The sequence below is a fragment of the Rhinopithecus bieti genome, unplaced genomic scaffold (assembly GCF_001698545.2).
Source record: "Rhinopithecus bieti isolate Rb0 unplaced genomic scaffold, ASM169854v2 scaffold_63316, whole genome shotgun sequence".
Lineage (NCBI taxonomy): Eukaryota > Metazoa > Chordata > Mammalia > Primates > Cercopithecidae > Rhinopithecus > Rhinopithecus bieti.
This window is the reverse complement of record NW_016824497.1, coordinates 1,561,524-1,584,542: the sequence shown is the minus strand read 5'-3', so window position 1 is coordinate 1,584,542 and position 23,019 is coordinate 1,561,524. Positions and strand designations below refer to the sequence as shown.

Here is a 23,019-nt window from a genome sequence, read left to right as displayed (position 1 = left end):
TGAGAGAAAGTGTCTCCCTCTGTCCCCCAGGGTAGGGTGCAGTAGCACAATCTTGGCTCATTGCAACCTCCCACCTCCAAGGCTCAAGCAATTATCATGCCTCAGCCTCCAAGTAGCTGGGACTACAGGCATGTGCCATCATGCCGAGCTACTTTTTTTTGTATTTTTAGTAGAAACAGGGGTTCGCCATGTTGCCCAAACTGGTCTCAAACTCCTAAGTTCAGGCAATCTGCCTGCCTTGGCCCCACAAAGTGCTAAGATTACAGGTATGAGCCATGGCCAACAGGCAAGATTTCTAATAATCTTATCAGCTTATCTTAGCACCGATGTTCTATGTGATTTACATGTGACAACTCAGTTAATCACTGCAACAGCCCTATAATGTAGGTATTGTTACTATTCCCAGAAGGAGACATGAGACAGAGATTTAAATAATAAGCCCAAATTAATAAAATTAGTCAACAGCAGTCAGGATTTAAACTTAGCTGCCTGGCTTCAGAACCAAAGCTTTTAACCAACTATGCCAATATGTAATGAAGCACAAAGTATTACAAGGAATCTGTAATACTATCAAATACACCAAATCTATGTGAGAAGATGAAGAGGGTCCGGGAAGCTGTTTAGAGGAACTAAAGATGAGCATATACCCTTCATTCTAAGAGCAAATGGGAAGCTACTGGGGCTTTTAAGTAGGACAGATGATCAGGTTGCCTTTTATAAAAAGTTTACTCTATTTGCAGTGTACAAAATGACTTGAGAAAAGCAACGCCCAAAAGAAGACAACCAGCTATGAGGTTCCGGAAAAAGCCTTGAGCTAAGAGACAGAAGGGAAGGGTCATGGCTGAATTTACGAGAACTTAATGACATTAATAATAGCAGGAACTAGGGACTTACAATATGTGAGGGCAAGGGAACAAAGGGAAAAGAAGAGCATACGATGGTTTTTGTGTTTTTTTCACTTGAGGGACCAGGCAGATGAATGGCAATGCTATATACTGAAGTCAGGGAAGTCAGGAGCAGTGTTAAAAGGCATTTTAGAGGAGAGGAAGATAACTTCTATTTCAAATGTGAGTTTCCAGTACCTATGCAGCACCCACATGAGGTAAGTCATGTATACAAACACACTTTGAGGTACTGAGCTCAGAAAGAAAGTGTGAGCTGTGTATCACCTGGGGGTGACACCAAATAGACAACCCAGTGAATGAGAGAGGATAAAAACCTTCTTAAGAGAGAATACAGAATGATAAAAGGGACCTCAGGAATCCAATATTTAAAGGTTACACTGAAAGATACAATATAAAGTACAAAAAAGAAAGAAAGGTATAAAATAGTGAACATGGGGAGTAAAAATGCCTACATTTATACTTATGCATTTGAGAAACGGACTTGACATAGGTAGAAATTTGGATAAATTCAGGACATGTTAATACTTCAGACATTTTTAAATTAAGGGGTACAATCTTTCTACAAGTGTACTGTATTAAATGGCCACCTGCCTATCTTGATTTAAATAGCTGCTACTCTTTGTATTGGACTGGTTAATGTTGACTAGGTAACAAATATCACAGGGACTGTGCAGGTGGCAAACAGTCTTTGGATTCTGGAAAGAAGACAACAGAAGCCACAACAAACCCTTTTTTGTAATGAGGACATATAATCGATAAACAAAAGACAAGTACTTCTTTTTTTTTTTTTTTTGAGACAGGGTCTTGCTGTGTCACCCAGACTAGAGTGCAGTGGTGCAATCATAGCTTATTGTGGCCATGAATTCCTGGACTCTGATATACTCCCACCTCAGCCTCCTGAGTAGCTGGGGCTACATGTGTACGCCACCACACCTGGCTGATTTTTTTTTTTTTTAGTAGAGATGAGGTCTCACTATGTTGCCCAGGTTGGTCTCAAACTCCTAGCCTCAGGTACCCTCCCATCTCCCAAAGCCCTGGGGTTACATGTGTTAGCCACCATGCCCAGCCAACATAAGTACTTCTTAACCACATACTCCTATATCCTTGCTACATTAGTGTAAAAAAACAGAATAAAATTTACATTACCTTATATACTTCACTAAAGCCACCTCTACCAAGTAGATGAAGTAATAAATATCTTTCATTTAAAGTTGGGTGATCTTTGAACCTTATGGGTGGGGGAAAAAACAGACATATTAAAACACACACACACAAATTCCTTCTACATTGAAGTTCTACTCTCTTATTCTACTCCTAGCTATTTATTTATCAGTTACTCCACTGCTAATTTCAAATTTCATTCAATATTTCTTTTCATTCTCTACCAGTCTACCTGCCCAACTACCACCCATTTTAAAGCTTTGGTGCTCACAAAACTTAACTTTTATAGCTCAATATTCAGGATCAATGACCAGTTATAGCACTCTCACAAAGACCTAACAATTACTGCATTGCCAAGAGCTTCATAAAATCCTCTATGTACTCAGCATGAATCACTTCTCTGGAAAAAATAGACTTTTATATTGGGAGTTATAATTAATCAATATTTTACAGTATGGAGATATGATTAAACACAATTATAAACTGGCCATCATTAAATTTTACTGTCTTTGGACTTTCGTAAAATAAATTAACCACCAATTTTTAAAAAGATTTTTTAAAATTAAAAAAAAAATCACTCATAGGTAATACTACTACTATTACTATTTAGTATTTATTGTACTTGCCATATATAGGCTGAGTATCCCTTATTGAAATACCTGGAACCAGAAATGTTTCCGATTTTGGATTTTCTTTTTTATTTTATTTTAGGATACTGCCAACTGAGCGTCCTTAATCTGAAAATCCAAAATCTGAAATGCTCCAATGAGCATTTCCTTTGTGTATGACCTTTGAATGTCATGTCAGTGCTCAAAAATTTTCAGATTTCAGAGCAGTTTACATTTCAGATTTCCAAAATTGGGATGTTCAACTTGTGTGTTTTATGCTCTTACCTGTATTAACTCATTCACTTTTCAACTCATCCTATCAGGTAGGTCCTATAACTATGTCTATTTTATAAATGAAGGTACTGCTGCAAAGAGAAGTTAAGTAACTTGCTTAACAGCTAATAAAAGGCAGGACTTAGCAGAAAATTATGGTTCCAAAATGTACACTTTCAAAAAAACAAAACAAAACAAAACAAACAAAAAAAACCAATGTTAGCTTTACAATGCTAACACATCGCTTTTTTTGTTTGTTTTGAGACAGAGACTCGCTCTGGCTCATCTCGGCTCACTGCAGCCTCCGCCTCCCGGGTTAAAGCAATTCTTCTGTCTCAGCCTCCCGATTAGTTAGGACTACAGGCATGTGCCACCACGCCCAGCTAATTTTTGTATTTTTAATAAAGACGGGGTTTCACCATATTGGCCAGGTTGGTCTCAAACTCCTGGCCTCGTGATACCCCTGCCTCGGCCTCCCAAAGTGCCGCGATTACAGGCATGAGCCACCACGCCTGGCCAAAATACATTGTATTTTATTATTGTTTTCAAAATCAACTGACTACAGATTAAGTACTTTAAGCTTTTTCTTGAAAAACTTATAGATATAAGAAATTTCTGCTTCGTTTCAAGTCACACTGTAAAGCTGTAACAGCTGATTTTATTTTCATCAATGTAAGTCAGATCCACAAAATTTGAAATGTAATTTTCAGAACAGTTAGTCTTAAATTAGTTTTCTACCATATGCTCTATTAGATTTTCTTTTTTAGACAGACTCTCACTTTTTTTTTTGACAGAGTCTTGCTCTGTTGCCCAGACTGGAGTGCTGTGGCGCAACCTCCGCCTCCCGGGTTCAAGTGATTCTCCTGCCTCAGCCCTCCCAACTAGCTGGGATTACAGGCGCCCACCACAATGCCCGGCTAGTTCTTTAATTTTTAGTAGAGATGGGGTTTCACCATGTTGGCCAGGCTGGTCTCGAACTCCTAACCTCAAGTGATCCACCCACCTCAGCCTCCCAAAGTGCTGGGATTACAGGCGTGAGCCACCACACCTGGCCCCTCACCTTTTTTTTTTTTTTTTTTTTTTTTTTTTTTTTTTTTTTTTTGAGACAAAGTCTCACTTTATCACTCAGGCTGGAGTGCAATCTAGGCTCACTGCAGGCTCAACATCCCAGGCTCAGGCGATCCTCCCACCTCAGTCTGCCAAGTAGCTGCGACAACAGGTGCATGCCACCATTCCCTGCTAAGTTTTGTATTTTTTTGTAGAGACAGTGTTTTTCCACCTTGCTCAGCCTCGTTCTCGACTCCTGGGCTCAAGTGATTTGCTTGCACTGGCCTCCCAAAGTGCAAGGATTACAGGCGTAAGCCAGCACACCTGGCTTTCATTAGAATTTTAATCTGACATAATTTAGGTTATTCCAGAACTATATTATTTCTTTCCCTGCACACAATGGAATGATCTGTGTATTTATGAATTACACATATACACAGACATCACAAGGCCTTTCTAAGCAAGATTTTATTTCACTCAGAAATTGGCCACTTCCTATTCTGATACTTGTATTAACTCATGAAGCTTTAAACTACATGAATAGTCTTAAAGATGAAGTGTAAAAAGAAACCTTTCCTCTCTTTTACATCAGCTAAATCCAAGTAGTACCTTGCTTAATTTCTACTTCTACGTCTTGCTCAATTTCTGTCTTTTTCATGAAGCTCCCACAAGCCCACAGATATTTTCTTTCCCTTCAATTGCTTCAACATGTACTGTCTATGGCACTCATTCTGACAACCGATTAAGAACACAGACTGTAACCTCTACTTTTCCATTTCTCTCCCAATTCTTGCATAATGTGGGATACATGGCTTACTGAAATACTTCTGGTTGAAATAATTTCTCCTTCACTACTGTAACATTAACTTTGGTATTCAAATATTTATTAAGTGCCTGCCATATGTCAGGCACTGGTCTAGGCTTTATGGATACAGCAAGAACAAAACCAAGTCCTTGCACTCATGAAGCTTACATTCTAGAGGGAGGAGATAATAACTACAAAATAAATTTATAATTCCAGATAGTGATCAACATTGTGAAAATGTAAAGCAAGGTAACAATACTAAAAGAGGATATGAAGAGGCAGAGATTTTTTTTTTTTTTTTTTTTTTTTTAAAGAAATGGGGTCTCACTATGTTGACGAGGCTGGTTTTGAACTCCTGGCCAAAGCAATCCTCCTACTTTAGCCTCCTGAGTAGCTGGAACTACAGGTGAGCACCACTGGGCCTGGCTAGGGACTACGACTTTAAATAGGGTGGTCTAAGAATGGCCTTTCTAAAGAACATTTGGAGTGAGATAAGTAATTAAGCCAATTAGGTGTTTAGAGGAGGAACATCCAGGCAGAGGAAACGGTAATAAGCACAGAAGCCCACTGAGATGGGAATGCCCTTGACATGTTTTAAGAGAAGTGAGGACAGTTAGGTGGCCAGGGACCAGATCATAAAAGGCCTTCCAAGCCATGGGAACGACTTTGGATCTTTTCTAAGTACAATGAGACAACCCAAGAAGGAAATATTGTGTTTACGCTCTCTACGGGGCGGGGAGTGGAGGAGGAGTTTTAATAATATAAAACTGTGAAATGCAAATAATGACTTACTGTGAATTATCTTCATTGTTTATTCTTTTCAGCTCACGTATGTGAAGATTTCTGACTCTTTCCAAACGTTCAAGTTCTGCCTGGATTTCTGCCTCTTCCTGAAAATGAAGAGAGGGGACTATAACAAGCTCAATTTATTTGCGATATAAAAAAGATATTTTTACCCATGCATCAATTTTTTACAGTGATGGGAAGAATAGTATATTATAGAGTTAAAAGACCAAAGTGCTCTTTTCAATGCCCAAAAGATGGAATGAGGTAAGGCAAAAACCTATTTCAAGAAACCATCCTCCACATGAAAATCTATACCTAATGAGATGCTAGGTTTTATTCTGTACTACAAGAAATCTATTTTTATAACGTGTATACTGAAAGGTAGTTGAAAACTGACATAACATAAAATGAGCTATTTCTAGTCCATGCAAATTTTAATTTAAGAAGGAATAATTTACTAGTAGAAAACAAATAAAATGAAAATATTTTATAATAGTTAAAAAAGGAAGAAAGAAAAAAGAATGATTCTTCCTACACCTTACAGCATTTGGAGTACAAATACATACATACATACATACACACACACACACACACACACACACACACAAACACAAATTGACCACTCACTTGGATAAATCTCACTGCAATCCTAAAGAGACATTACAACAAAAAATTTATAGATTGCTGTAGCAGACCCTAAGGTATCAGAGCAGAAGTAAATAAATCTTAAAGAAATTTAATAATCAATATAAATATTGTGACAAATACATTTTTGTCTTAAAATACACAACTTTTAGACTAGCCACCAAAACAAGTAAGTACACCTATCACTCATGTCATTCATTCATTCACACACACACACCCCTTTGTCAATACAAATTTGACTACTACTTAAAAAATGGGTAAGACTAGAGCTGGGTGTGGTGGCTCACACCTGTAATCCCAGCACTTTGGACTTTGGGAGGCCAAGGCGGGCGGATCACCTGAGGTCGGGAGTGCGAGACCAGCCTGACCAACATGGAGAAACCCCGTCTCTACTAAAAATACAAAATTAGCCAGGCGTGGTGGCACATGTCTGTAATCCCAGCTGCTCGGGAGGCTGAGGCAGGAGAATTGCTTGAACCTGGGAGGCGGAGGTTGCAGTGTGCTGAGAGCGCACCATTGCACTTCAGCCTGGGCAACAAGAGGGAAACTCCATCCCCACTCTCCACCCCGCCACCACTGGCCAGCAAGAAAANGCCTTGACCTCCCAGGCTCAAGCAATCCTCCTGCCTCAGCCTCCCAAGTAGCTAGGACCACAGGCATGCACCACCACACCTTTTTTTTTTTTTTCTTTTTAGAGATGGGGTCTCACTATGTTGCCCAGGCTAGGGAACTCCTAAGTTCAAGGGATCCTCCTGCTTCAGCCTCCCAAAGTGTTGGGATTATAGGTGTGAGCCACCATGCCCAGCTTAGAATATTTTTAGTACATAATTTTGAAGTAAAGAAATACAGATCACCTTGGCATAATGTGTACCCACTAGAATTGTACATCTAGACCACATGGAACAGAAGTTTTTTCTGAATAATGCATTTAAATATTTCATCAGCTCCTTTGCTTCTTTTAGCAATTTATCTTTTGATATAAAAAATTCTTTACCTCAAAATATAACTCTGAAATTTACTTTGAAAATATAAATATTATCATTTCATTCAAAGACAGATAGTAGAGGTATAAAGCTTATTACAACGGTACCTAAGACAGAAATTCAGAGGAATATTTTAAGCATTAAGAGGAAAAAACAAATTATATCTCTATCTTAAGGTTACTTTTATTATTTTAAAATGAAATTCAACCACTACTTGTTGCAGAGATATTTAATGCACATTTGATATTACATGGCAAACAGAAAATTTCAAAATAAATTCAAATGAAGATAAATCTTTCTAGAATTATTGGGAGATTTTCTAAAATAGGTACACTACATAGATTGTCTTAATTTAACTGAAATTTCCTCATTAATAGCTTCAGTCACATATATTTTAATTTTAATTTTAAAAGTGATATCTTAGGAGATTCAATAATCAAAGTTTCATTATAAAAACAGGAAGTAAATTTTAAAGCTTTGAGACAAAAAACTCAAAACACAGCTTAGTTATCATAGTTTAGCCATGTAAAATAGATAAGAAACTGGCCATACAGGTTTACCCAGGAGTATGAAAGAATTTAATTTACACTAGAAATCTAGAATCTAGATTCAGTTCTAATCTAGACTAGAATCTAGAAAGCAACGACTTTTCCCCTGCGTATTACTAACATTTGCTGCTCAAGAACTTATTGACTGTCATACGTGTAGGAAGCTACTCAACATTTGGTAGGCTGGTGAAAGTTTAAATAATCTGATAAAATTGTGAAAAGCCTATTAGAATAAATACTTGTTTTAACCTTTATTTGAAATTGTGGCATGGGGAAACTATCTCAACAGTGAATTTATAAAAGCTAAATTTTATTGAGTCATAAATACATGTTACAAGATTCAAATAGGTTGCTGAGGAACAAAACTACATTTGTTTTATAACCTTCAGATGTCTATACAATGGTAGTAATCAATATTACAAAATAAATACTTGTTAAAGTAAAATGTATGTCTGTATCAGCAAATTAAAGCAAGCTTTTTTTTTTTTGCCTCTAAAACATGACAAATATGTCCCATAAAATCTTACAAAATAAAAGCACAAGCAAGTTTCATTCCATTTGAATTGTTAAGTTTACTGGAAGAAAAACAAAATGTCAGTAGCATTAGAGAAAGAAAAAAAGATGGATTCTGGGTATTTAGAAGGAAATGTCAAGGGAAGAAATTATGTCTTATATAGATAGATATAAACCCACCATACTCAGTGAAATATATTTGTCTTTCATCTTGTAACTTAGTATTTCGCAATATCTTAGACTTCAAGCAAACTGACACACTTCTGGGGGAAAGGTAACTCTGCTATTCTAAAATTCCATTAAGAAAAAGTACATATATTGTGATGAGCTGAATGTCTGTGTTCCCCCAAAATTCATGTATTGAAGCCCTTATTTCCTAATAGGGCAGCATTTGAAGATGAGGCCTTTGGGAGGTACTCAAGGTTGGATTAGGTTATGGGGCCTTCATGATGGGATTAGTGGCCTTATGAGAAGAAAGGTCCCCCCACCCCCATCCAAGGAGCACAGAGAAAAGGCCATGTGAGGACAAAGTGAGAGGGTGGTTATCTGCAAACCAGCAAGAGAGCCCTTACCCAAAACCAAACTCTGCCTGATCTTGTCATGGACTTCTAGAATAAATATCTGTTGTTTAGGTGCCCAGTCTGGTATTTTGTTACGGCCAACACACATACTTGTAGGTAAATGCTAGGGCAGTACTATCTAGCACCTTGTCCTCAGAGAATGGGGCAAGGCCCAGTTTTGGTTTGGCCCAGGGTACAATAGTTTGAACTACTAACTTATCTTTGCTACAGATCGTTTCCAAAGATCTATCCAGTAGCCTACATTCTCCTTGCCTGAGACTGACGTTAACCTCTGGGCCATCCTCAGAATTACTCTTTTTCCAAGGGTTCAGGAGAAGACAGGATTAACTAGGCTTACAATTGATCTGAATTCATCACAGAATAGAATCCTCAAACTCATAGCAAAACTAGGCCAGATGAGTAGACTGAAAGGAGACAATCCAATCAGCTAAGTTGTGCTTAGTAAGAACACCAAGTTTTAGTCCTGAATTCATACACTAGTTGAGCAGTTAACGAAAGCAGAGAAAATCTAGAAGAAACAAAGAGACAAATAGCATCTCCAGAAATGAACTGGTCTCTGTAGGCTATTACAATGAAGAAGAGACATAAATAAGAACAGACTGTATTAAAGAGAGAGGTAGGTTTGGCAATTAAACACACAATAAAAGGACATGGCTCTTTTCTGTTTAAACAAAAAATACAATGGAAAATTCAACAATACATACTATAGCTATTTTAACAGTATTTTAAAATAAAATCTAATACTCTCACATAAAAAGCCAAGTCAGACAGGTATACAACAGATCTCAACACTGTCTCATTGTTTAAGTAATCTGCAAAAAACACTACCTTCTAACAATTAAAATTAAAAAAAAAAAAATGTGTACGGATAAATCCCACAGCAACTTCACTAAAAGACTTTGTCCCTCACCAGATCTTCAGCATAGAAATGCTTTCTATTTGTAATCAAAGTCTCTTATGGCAACTTAATATTCCTCTGGCTCAAGTCTATAAGCCAAATGTAGGCTGTAGCAATGCAGAATTTCTGTAAAACTCCAGGTTAAAAATGATAGGTGGTTCCTATGTGAGGGAGATGTTTTTAAAAAAGAAAAGAAAATGGTAGATGAATCTGGAGTATTCTGGAACATTTCTCATAATGGCATTTTTTTCAAAAGGCAATTATTAAAAGGTGAAATATGGTAGGCATTAAAACTATAAGGTTTAAAAGTTATAAAACACATTTTATATGTAAAGCCAATACATTTCCTGAAAAAATTAAACTTGCTAGTTTAAAGTTATTTAGCAAATCCTGAATACGTTACATATTCTCTCTACCAAAAAACTCAATTTTTAAGAACTGCCTTCGCATAAAGCCAAGATAAAATAGGAAGTATTTTGACGTATTATTCTCAGCATGCCTATAACCTATGGGAGTTGGTAGAAGAATATAGCTTGAAACAGTCTATTCACCGTAACAACACTACTTGATTAAGAAAACCAGTTCGGAATGAGGTTTTAACACCAGCCAGGTGCGGTGGCTCACGCTTGTAATCCCGGCACTTTGGAAAACCAAGGCTGGTGGATCACCTGAGGTCATGAGTTCGAGACCAGCCTGGCCAACATGGCGAAACCCTTTTTCTACTAAAAATACAAAGATTAGCTGGACATGGTGGTGCTTGCCTGCAACCCCAGCTACTCGGGAGGACGAGGCACAAGAATCACTTGAGCCCAGGAGACCGAGGTTGCAGTGAGCCAAGATCACACCACTGCACTCCAGCCAGCCTGGATGACAACAGAGTGAGACTCCGTCTCAGAAAAACAAACAAAAAAAACAATTTAACACCAAATTCACTTTAGTAATGTGAACAGTATTAATCCCTTAAAAGTTAACATCTCTAAGTCCCCCAAAAAATTAAATTTTAATTTCACAAACTATTTATAATGCCATTCTAAAAGTTTACCACCAAGAAAGCGAAAGGTGAGATTAACAAAAGGCACTATTAAAATCTAATTAAGGGCCAGGTGCAGTGGTTCATGCTTATAATCCCAGCACTTCAGGAGGCCGAGGTGGGTGGCTCACGAGGTCAGGAGTTTGAGACCAGCCTGGCCAACATAGTGAAACCCCGTCTCTACTAAAAATATATAAATTAGCCGGGCATGGTGGCAGGAGCCTGTAGTCCCAGGTACTTGGAAGGCTGAGGCAGGAGAATCGCTTGAACCCAGGAGTTGGAGGTTGCAGTGAGCCCAGATTGCACCACTGCACTCCAGCCTTGGTGACACAGCGAGACTGTCTTTAAAAAAAAAAAAAAAAAAGCTAATTAAAATGAAGGGCAGTGCAAAAAAAAATTGAGAAAATTACCAATTTACTTCAAATTTATCCTTATTATGTCACCATATTATATGCTTTCCCATATCCTAAATATGAATGTGTGAGATATGAACCAATAAAAGTAAAAGCCAGCCAGCCAACCAACCAATCAAAATAACCACCTAGACAAAGTAGGTCTGAATTTTGAAACTATTGCACCATAATCATATTTTTGCTTGAGAATAATTGTATAGATTGGGAAGAAGGGTAGGAGAAGGAGAAAAGACAAAGATCATTAAATACTGGGGGCTTTCTTTCCTAATTATATAAGTCTTCCCTCCACTCCCATCCCCAATTACTAAAGTGGCTTATTACTGATGAGAGCATACTGTATCACCTCAGGTGTGTTCAACTAGCTTAGAAAATTAGTACCTTTACTCAATGTTTTGCTCTCTACACACTTCATTTCCTGTTTTTCTGGGTGTGTGTGGAGGGGGTAATGGTTTATTCTCCCTTCAAATGCATAAATACGTACATTAATACCCATAACTTGGAATGACTATTAAAATAGGCAGGTTTTAATTCTGTCAGTTCCTCTAACAAAACAAAACAAAAACTACCTCCCCAGCATCAAATAAATGTTTAAGAATTCAACTTATTGGCAAAATTTAAATATCTAGCACACTTGTCTTAAAAATATTTACAGCTGCTGTATTATAGGAGTGAAATTCTGTAACGTTCCACACTAACCAAGGGGCTGACACCAAGCCTGAGCACACACTGGTGCAATGCCTTCGTGTAGTGTACTGCAGTCCTTCTTCCAGTTTTCTTTTCTGCTTCCCCGCCTCAACTTTTTTTCTTGGTAGAGACAAGATTTCCAACTCTTGGGCTGAAGCGCTCCTCTGGCCTCTGCCTCCCAAAGCGCTGGGATTACAGGCATGAGCCACCACGCCCGGCCTCTGCTTCCTTTTAAACCTAGTCTTCTACAGACTCATTATGCATATGGCATGGATTTACAGTTATGATTGGGAAGGGCTGGTAGCCAAGCAACTGTTTTCACTTTTTTGTGAAAGTTATCTCTGAACTGAATTTACAGATCTGAATTACAAACCCTGCTGATGGCTAACATGATTTCTAAGATTCTTTCCAAAATGTTTTTTTTTTTTTTGAGACGGAGTCTCGCTCTGTGGCCCAGGCTGGAGTGTAGTGGCCAGATCTCAGCTCACTATAAGCTCCGCCTCCCAGGTTCACGCCATTCTCCTGCCTCAGCCTCCCGAGTAGCTGGGACTACAGGCGCCCGCCACCTCGCCCAGATAGTTTTTTGTATTTTTTAGTAGAGACGGGGTTTCACCGTGTTAGCCAGGATGGTCTCGATCTCCTGACCTCGTGATCCGCCCATCTCGGCCTCCCAAAGTGCTGGGATTACAGGCTTGAGCCACCGCGCCCGGCCTCCAAAATGTTTTAAATTCCATTGCCTGTATAACCACAGGATTAATACTAAACACTGTGGGTCAGGCACGGTGACTCACGCCTGTAATCCCAGCACTTTGGGAGGCTGAGGCGGGCAGATCACAAGGTCAAGAGTTCCAGACCAGCCTGACCAACACGGTGAAACCTCGTCTTTACTAAAAAATACATATAAAAATTAGCCAGGCATGATGGCGTGCGCCTGTAATCTCAGCTATTCAGGAGGCTGAAGCAGGAGAATCGCTTGAAACTGGGAGGCGGAGGTTGCAGTAAGCCAAGATTGTGCCACTGCACTCCAGCCTGGGTGAAAACACACACACACACAAACACACACACACACAAAGGGGAAGTAAAACACCTTTTACCTCTACATTTTCATTTTGGTAGCTGAACATTATCTACTACCAAGTTAAGGCTGTGTGATTATAAATAGGGAAAAATAGAGCCAGGATAGTCTGTAGGTCCAAATGTGAGTAAGAGATAAGAACGTAAACACTAATGAGTTTTCCCATCTACAGCTATTTAATGTTCTCTCACCACAGTCATCTTTTTGGGACAACTACTCATTTTTAAATGGAAAATAGTAGTAAGGACAAATTGTAAAGTTAGAATTCCAGCACTCTTCTTGGCACCTTTCTGGGGCACGCGCGCGCGCACACACACACACACACACACACACACCAAGAAATCAGGAATCTTTTAACATTCTTCATGGGCTTAATCACGACTTTTTCTAGTATAGTGTACTTTCCCCAGAATTCCACTGAAAACTGCCTACACAAGCAGCATCTTGTGTCAGGTTCTACGGAAGCATCACGCACAATGTAGTTGGCTTTAACTGAGAGAATTCCTAGAAGATTTCTTCCAGTCATGGCTACAAATATAAAGATGAACAACATGTTTAATGATTAAGCCCTCTAGCATTATACTGCTCATTATTTTCATTCAAACCTAAAGTGACAAAAAATGTCACATATAAAAACTTATTCTTTGTGGTCATACTAAGGGTTTGATAAGTCAGATGACAATGGTGTTCTAGAAAGAAAGACCAACGGGGACACCAAACTTCAAGAATATTTGGGGGTCAATTCACCTAAAGCCAACGCCCTGTATTCTCCACTGTTCAAAAGGCTTGTAGACAATCCATTGTCTTCCATTTCAACTAGTTGCATGGTCCACTGTGAAGGAGTGAGAAAAGAGCTGTGTACTTGTTCTTGACCTGTAAAGATTTCATCATGGAAGATTAATACTGATGCTGCTGCTGCCTGTTACTGGTTGTTTCTCTTTGCAGGTGCCAATATCGATCAGAGAACAGGATTTCAGTGGCAGAGTTGTTGCTATACTGTTATCTCTTCAGAACGGAGGCACAAGGAGAGATGAATGCCACATCGCAAGGAGCAAAGGAGAGAGAGAGAAAGAAATGGTGTCAGGTGGCATGTTGGATGTGATTTTTGTTTTAGTAGAGATTGAGATGACTGTAAATTGTTTAGCTGATTCCTTCGGTCTGCAAAGATACATTTGTGTTGGTGCTGATGATTCTTGACTAATCCTGTTTCAATTACAAATTGGTTATGTTTTTCAAATAAAACTCTGGCACTTATATTCAGGGCTCATAAGTCAAATGCACTCACACACACTCACACACATACCAAAACACACACGTTAAAGCCAATCCCTACTACACTATTTAATACTCCATACTGAGATGTCACACTTTCTAAACACATTCTCTCCAACTAATCAAATATTTTAAAACCCAGAAGACAAAAAAATTTGAAGACAAGAAAATAAAGAGTAACATACCCACATGTTGTTCATATCATAAACTTGAGCTGCAGCAGTCTCAAGACATAGTTACTGGACCCAATAACTTTCAAAATTCTCATTTACTCATCAGTGTGGGGTATTATGACTAGTAACTTGTATCTTTTTAAAAACATGGACATTTCAAGGAATTTAATTTTGCAGGGATTGTATTTTATTTTTAGTTTTATGTGTTAATTTAGTGACAATCCTTGAAAGCAAATCCATACCATTTTCTTCAACTCCAGAATAAAGATCTGACTATATAATCAATCTAGCAGAGCTTCTGAATCACAAAGATAAATTGTTTTCCCATAATTTGAATTTGTCAGAGACAGCTATCAAAACCTTATCAATTATAAGAGCCAGCAGGTTTTTGGTTGGTTTCCTTGAACCCACGATTCCACATGGGCACAGGTAGATAAAATAGGATCATTAGAAGCTTTGCCTCAATTTAACAACTTTTTAAAGATAGGAAATTACTCTCTTCGCAACTACAAGCTTTTATTAATAACTGGGGAAGTCTGTATATAATTAATGATAACCAAAAAAGTTACTTGTTCCTTCTGAAATACTTTCAGGAATAATTTGTATAGTCTCCATATATTTTATTATACAGTTCTATTCTAAGAATTCCTTAAGATATATTTTAAAATTATTTGAATTTGTATTAAAAAATGTTTTTTAAAAGGTCTTTGTTGACCTGACCATCTTAAAAATAAATGAGTGAAAAATCAATATATTAGTTAAATAACAAAGAAATACTGTAGTTCATGACAAGCAGTACACTAAACTGAATCCCAAGGACAGAAAATATGTGAAAGAAGAAGAAAAAGAATGTGTATGAAAAATAATTAAACTTAAAACGGTTCTCCTTTATCTGTAATGAAAATGAAATAGTATGTTCACGCCCCCCCAATACACCAAAAAAAAAAAAAAAAAAAAACTTAGGGAAAAGCAAACAGTTCAGTACTTAACAGAGATGCAAGGAAAGCCACAATGAATTAATTTTTCAGAATACAATGAATCAACTTACTATTAGTCTACAACAAAATAATTCTAGGAATTAATCACATGGGTACAGTATTGAAATAGGACTGGGAATGGTTCAAGTTTTGGCTTTGTCACTTACTGGTGGTATTACTCCAGGGGAAGTATATATAGATCTGGGCATTCAAAAAGGTGTAATTAATGTTCACTCAAAAATGGTTAAAGCTTCAAAGTCTATAAAAAGTAATATGTAATTCCATTAAAATGGGAATTTGAATTATGCCTGTGTCAGGCAGAGTACGGCAATAAATCACTTAATAAATGGGTGAGCAATGACTGCATAAACTGGGAACAACTAAAACAATAAATATTACATAAAAGAATTCTTGATACAGTTGAGGGGAAAAAAAAGTGATGCTCCACAGTGATTTCCCTAATCTCAGAAGAGAAAATTAATAAGCCCATAAGTAAGTTTACATTTACTTTTTGGTAATAACTAGCAACACCTATTTATTTTAGCCAAGTACTTACTTCTGGAGGTTTCTGCCTGACTCTCATTCCTTACTCTATCACACTTTGGATAACAGAGTAAGGCTATGTTTGGATTTATTATTTTTCTAACCCTGAAGAACAGTATAAAATATGAACTAAACTTTATGATTTATTCAAAGGTAAACATACTTTTTCATATTTTAGTTCAGCTTTTCAATTATAGTGATTATCATTATGAAATACAATGCATGTCATAAATTATCCACTTCAAGAAAAAGTAAACAGGCCTGTCTATTCTCATATGTCCATATGCCATGGGCTTCCTCAACGAACTTTCGTCCTTCAGTGCTAAGAAAGTTAGTCTAATAATTAATTCTGCTTAATGTTAAGAATTTATTGAAGGGACAAAGGGCAAGAGAGTCACCCGTGCTAATGCAAGAGTATGCCAGGTTCCAAATCTAAAGCACAAACTGACTGGTTATATTTCCTGTGCAGGACACAAGGGGCATCAAATATTCAGATCCAGCCTATGGTAGAAGCTGTATACTTACAAGTTGGAGTACCAGTTCACGTCTGCTTAATAAACCCAGAAGCTGATTAAGACAGAAGTGATAATATCTTTTCGTTTGACTCAAGCCTGTCCTGTGTGTGTTAAAAGTCTGTTTAATCTTTTTTAGAAAACAGAATGACCTTTTTTCCCACTGTGCTTCAGAATACCAAATAACTTATTTGTATACATGTAACATTGCTTATTATTTTTTAACTGTATAACTCAAAAATTAATACTCAGTTCTAAGCAGGCAACCGCTATTTATGCTCTCAGGAGACATTACTTGCTTAATTTTGTTCCCTGTATGTACTACTGGCCACTTTCTTTATAATACACTCATTCTTCTCACCCAAAATAGTCTCTCAGAAGAAAATCTGGGTATTCATGACATGAGAGTATGTTTCAGCATTATTGTTAATCCATTTCCCCAAAATATTCCACGATGAAGGTCAAAGAAAATTTATGTTGTAAATTAGTTAAAAAGAAGATAAAGTTAGAAATCTAAGACTGCTCAGTAAATCTGATAAAAGCTAGAAAAAAAAAAAGCAGGAAAAAGATTATGGAAGGGATAGTTACAGGAAAGAGTAAGTAAATACGAAAAATACAGAAGTCAAACACTGGGAAAGAGGAGAATACGAAGGTTAGAAGGTTTAGTGTTCTACAACATTTTACAAATGTCTGTATAATATTTGGACACTAAGTATACTTTACGTTAGAAAAGTGTTTTTCACAGAAACCAGTGTTTTCAAAGTACCAGGAAAGCTTTAAAACCAACCAACCAAAACAAAAACAAACCCTCCTTTGAAGCCTTTTCAAAGTGTACTTTTTTGTAATACAAATAGCTAATTCTGAATTTAACTGCTTTACAATTTCAGATTTTATAACAGATTTTCATAAAATAAGGTGCACATGTAAAATGTCATCATTTAGAAAAAGTAATCTGAAATTCGGTATTACATGTGAAAATAGTAACCCTTCAGCAAAACTCTCAAGTACATCTTGGAATCACTATAACTAAGTAAGTATTCCTTTATCACCACAGGCTGGTTAGAAAATAACTGGTAAATCTTTATACGAGACATCAAGCATAGGCCCTCATGAACTCATTATAAAAACAGTTTAGGTGGGCACACAAATACTTATGACTCATCCTGTACTAAAAACTCCCTTTTCCCTTCTATACTTCCTTTACATGGTTCTATCATTATCATAGAACTATTACGATAGCTCTATAGCTCCATCTATTATAGAGAATAGACTGAAGTTGTCAACTAAGTCTCAAAGAGCAGGAAAAGCAGTCAATAATTGCAATAGAACAAAATAGAACTACTTAAAAAACAAAAAGACCAAAATAAATCATTTTTGAATTCACTGTTCAAGTAGTTTAGGTTGAAGCTTTCTGGGCAGTTGGCCTAGACAGATATAGCATATTAAATGATACTAATGCAAATTATATATAATAATTTTCTATTCCCTATAATTAAATGGTAGGAGTCCCCAGCATATTAATAACATTTCCAAAACAAATTAGTATGCAGTGTAATAGTAGCTGCTACCAGAATGGGTTTCTCTGTCCTACCTCACCCGATCCCATGGAGACAACTTCACAGATACTATCTCCAATTAGTTCACTCATTCAATTTTACCTATAATTCAGCCTATTTAAAAAATTTAAAGAACCTGACAAGCAGAAAGCACAAAAAATTGGGTGAAAGAAAAAGAATTTTATGTCTGTGGGTAACTTCATTTTGAGGGAAAAAAACCTACTCTGTTATTACTACTTCTCTGAAATCATTTGAACTAAAATTAAGACCTGTAAAAACAATAAACTGATTACAATTTCAGAGTTTACAAACAAGAAGATATACATTATTTAAAAGTTTGCGACAGTAACACACAGAAACGTGTTTTCTCAGTTTATCCCTTTATACTATTACTAAGTGCTTTTTCCTATGTACATCTTCTAATCAAAACATCACACAAGCAACAAATTAAAAGATAAGCCAAAGAAATAAGTTTGCTATTTATTTACAATTGCTATTTCATTATGAAATGAACATAATACGGAATTTTAGATTTCCTCTTTAAAATGAAGTTATTTTTTACCAAAAGGTAGTACTTAAATAGAGTACTCTGAAGACTTTGGAGGTCTGTCCAAGAATCATTCCTCCACTACAGGGACATGGTATATCATCATCTCAAGATTTTTAAGTTGACACAGATAAAGGAATGTTATTTTAATATACTCAACATAAAAATGTAATTTTGGCCAGGTGTGACAGCTCATGCCTGTAATCCCAGCACTTTGGGAGGCCAAGGCGGGTGTATCACATGAAGCCAGGAGTTTGAGACCAGCCCGGCCAACACAACGAAACCCTCACTCTACTGAAAATACAAAAATTAACCAGGTGTGGTGGCACATGCCTGTAATCCCAGCTACTCAGTAGGCTGAAGCACGAAAATCGCTTGAACCAGGGAAGTGGAGGTTGCACTGAGCTTAGATTGTGCCACTGTACTCCAGACTGACAGCAAGACTGTTTCAAAAAACAAAAATAATAATAAATAAAGTAACTTTAATGCATCTCTTTTTAATCTGAAATTTCTAATTTGAAATCTTACTCTCTTAAATTTTGGCTTTTAATATAACACAACTTCCCACAAATTCTGGTAGCAAATTGAACTAAAAATGCAGCATATGTTTCACATACCTTTTTGAGATGTCCTAGTCTAAGTTTGAAAATTTCTTCCTGTTCATGATATTCTGCCAAAGTCAACCTGTCAAAAATGAAATTTTAATTCTACATATTGAGATTAATACTTAGTTTATTAACAACTAGCAAAATATAAAACTCAAATGGAAATACTAAAATGTGGACAACTTTAAGCCCAAAATGTATGAGACAAAAATCCTTTGAGATATTCTTCAGACTATATTTAATACTTTTAGATGAAACAGTTAACTAATTCTACAATGATTTAATGAGTACCATTTATCAAGTGATGTTCTAGAATTTATATCCTAAGGATACAGTGAAAAACAAGACAATTTCTCCTTACATATTAGTATGAGCTTACACTCTATAGTGGAGGTAAGCAAGTATTAAAAAAACCCATGTGATGAAATAAATAAGTTTAAGTAACAGTAAGTGTCATGAAGAAAGCAAAAAAGGATGGTATGGTAATGACTAATCGCATTACGTTAATTTGGACTGGGTGTTAGAGAGGTGACCTTCATCTAAATACAAAAAGACAACCATGAGAGGACTCTGGGGAGTATATTCTAGACATGAGTTATAGAAAGTTTAAAACTCTAAGATGAAAATAGTCTTGGCATATAAATAGAAGAGAAAAAAATGGGAGTAAATTAGATGTAGTCAAAAGGTTGTGGGTAGTAGGAGAAGCAAGCTGGGGAGACATACTATGTATAGATTTGCAGGCAAAGTAAAGAATTTCAGTTTTACTCAAAGAGTAATGGGAAATCACTGCAAAGGGAGTCAGTCCAGTTTGGGCAGTTCTTAAAAAGAGGAAAAAAACAAAGATATTTTTCCTTTCCCTGCTTCATTGTATTGGGAGTAAACAGGAAAGATTAAAAAATGCTAAAACTTTAGTCAAAGTACTAAATTCTGGCCGGGTGCAGTGGCTCACGCCTATAATCCCAGCACTCTGGGAGGCTGAGGCAGGTGGATCACTGGAGCCCAGGAATTCCAGACCAGCTTGGGCAACATAGCAAAACCCTGTCTCAATCTCCCCTCACCCCCACAAAAAAGCACTATATTCTTATACTCCAAATATAGAGACAGGGTCTTGCTTTGCTGTCCAGGTTGAATTTGAACTCCTGGGCTCAGGTGACTCTCCTGCCTCAGTGTACCAAGTAGCTGGGAGTACAGGTGTACACCACCATGCCTACCTACTTCAAAATCTTAATAAAAATAGATACAGGACTTTAAGTCTTCAAAGTGCTTCATGGTTATCTTATTATTTCAAATATTCTTACCTAACTTTGAAAAATAATCAGTTTAATATATGCAGAACCATAAGAAGACTTATTAGGGTCTCGCTCTGTTGCCCAGGCTGGAGTGCAGAAACCATGATCTCAGCTCACTGCACCTCCACTCCCAAATTCAAGCAATTCTCCCACCTCAGCTTCCAGAGTAGCTGGGACTACAGGCATATGCCACCGTGCCTAGCTAAAGTTTTGTATTTTTAGTAGAGATGGAGTTTTGTCATGTTGGCCAGGCTGGTCTTGAATGCCTGGCTTGAAGTGGTCCACCCACCTCAGCCTCCCAAGGTGCTGGGATTACAAGTGTGAGCCACCACAACCAGCCCATACCCCAACTTTTAAAGAATAGCTCTTATCTATCATATTTAAGCCCTTGTTTGTTAATTTTCTTATGTGTTTTGAGGTTATTTCATTAAGCTCCTAACTCAGGTGTGATCTGTTTGGTTTCAGTCCCTCAGCAACATTTAGCATAAATGCTGTTTCCCTTTAGCTAGATGCTAATTAAATTTACTAATTCTAAAAAAGGAGTATTCAAAGGAAATAAATAAAAACAAGAAATTCAGTTAGTATTCCACTCGCAACATTTTAAGAGCCAAAAAAAATTAAAATTTTAAATTAAATCTCTCTACCCAGTCTTAGGGTGACACAACTACTGGATTTTATTACACTGAATATAGCAATAGTTGTAGATGCAGCAGTTGCTTACAGTCAATTTAGAGAATTAAATGCTGGAGTGTGAATGTAGATGAAGTGAGAGAGGGAGGAGGAGGGATGTGATACTAAAGAAAATGAGGTTGAAAACTAAAATGTATAATATCTCAACTAATCTAGAAAAGAAAAGATGTAGGAATGTTGGCAAAAAGCTTCTGGATATGGGTACAGGTTTACGCCACTAGAGGAAATTTGCCTGTATAACAGGATCATAAATTCATAGTCTTAAAGTATGGTTTTAGGTCCACTAGTAGGTCATAGGATGGGCTGAGAACTAATTTTTAAAAGATATTTAAATCTGTTTTGTTTCTATATAGAAATTCTATACTAAGATTTTTACTGAATTACAAAACAGCTAATATTTGGCATATCTTAAACCAAAATTAGTACATGACTTGAGTTACTTGAAATTTTTGTCCTACCAAGAGGTCTGGCTATCAGATATAACTGCAAAGTTCCTACACATGCACATGGCTACACTTTGTGCAATTTGGGAGAAATGGTATTTTGTTGTTGTGTGTTGCTACACTACTCACTTTCCAGGGCAATGATTCTTACCATTTTACAATCACAGAGATCTTAAAAAACAAAACAAAACAAAAACAAAACAAAACAAAAAATCTGAAGGAAGTTATAAATACTCTTCCCAGAAAATTTTACATATATATAATTTTGGGATTCACAAATCTCAGTAAGAGTTCCTCTGCCAGCGTCTTGTCCTGCCAATTAGAATGCAAACCCCCAAATGACAAAAGAGCCATTTCTTACATTTTCTCTCCATCTCCTACTAGGAAGTAGTAGGGATTATTAATACCTGACACATTGTAGCTTCTTCGATAATCTCTGTTGTCCATTTGTATTAATAAAAAACGCTTTTAAAGAAATCTACATATTTAGATAAAAGAAATTGGGAACAATCTTCTTTAAAGAAACAGGATTTTAGACACAGAATGAAAAGAGCTAAGCTAGGATAATGTTCACAGCAGTGGCTTTTAATTATCAATACTTTTATGTGTGTAAGATGCTTTTAAAAAAACCTGCCCTCTCAAACAATTCAGTCGGTTAAATTACTTAGCAAATCTTTTATTCATAGATAAGGCAAAGATATAGTCCATCTCTTCCCACAGACTCACATCTGATGAGTTAAATTATTAATATTTTATTATACACACATAAAATATTTTATTATGCACACATAACAATGTGATATTTTATTATGCACACATAATATTTTAAAGTTAACAAATTTAAACCCCAAACATAGGACTTGACTCCTGATAATCTTCCATACTAAGTCTGAGTAAATGAAAAATTTTAAAAGTGTTCTAAAATAGTTCAACAGAAACGTGGGGTGACAGTATTTTAAAAAGTTAGTAGAAATACCAAAAAAACGGAATACTCATTTTAAACAAATTTGGTGTTAAATGTCTTAAAGACATTCTGTTTAAGCAAAGAATTAACCCGAGGCCTCAAAGAACACAAGCTATGGTAAATAGACTGTTAGAGGCACTTAAACAAAAATTAGCCAGACATGGTGGTGCACACCTGTAGTCCCCGCTACTCAGGAGGCTGAGGCATAAGAATCACTTCAACCTGGGAGGCAGAGGTTGCAGTGAGCTGAGATTGTGCCACTGCACTCCAGCCTGGGCGACAGAGCAAGAAAAGAAAACAACAACAACAAAAAACCCAAGCAAACTAACATCATAGTTAATGGTGAAAATGGAAAGATTTTCTCCTAATATCAGGAAAAAGACAAGGACATCTACTTCCATCACTGGTATTCAATATTGCACTGGAAGTCCTACCAGAGCAGTCAGGTAAGGAGAAGAAATAAAACACATCTAAATTGTAAGCTAAGAAATAA

General features: G+C 36.8%; 1 protein-coding gene across 1 annotated transcript in view; it reads right to left on the bottom strand.

Annotated features, from left to right (window-relative positions):
- TLK1 (tousled like kinase 1) overlaps positions 1–23,019 on the bottom strand; it is a 163,031-nt gene that overhangs the window by 18,475 nt on the left and 121,537 nt on the right. Inside the window, 3 exon segments of the mRNA XM_017862374.1 lie at positions 2,052–2,133; positions 5,592–5,689; positions 19,153–19,219. Coding sequence (XP_017717863.1) covers positions 2,052–2,133; positions 5,592–5,689; positions 19,153–19,219 — 247 coding nt within the window.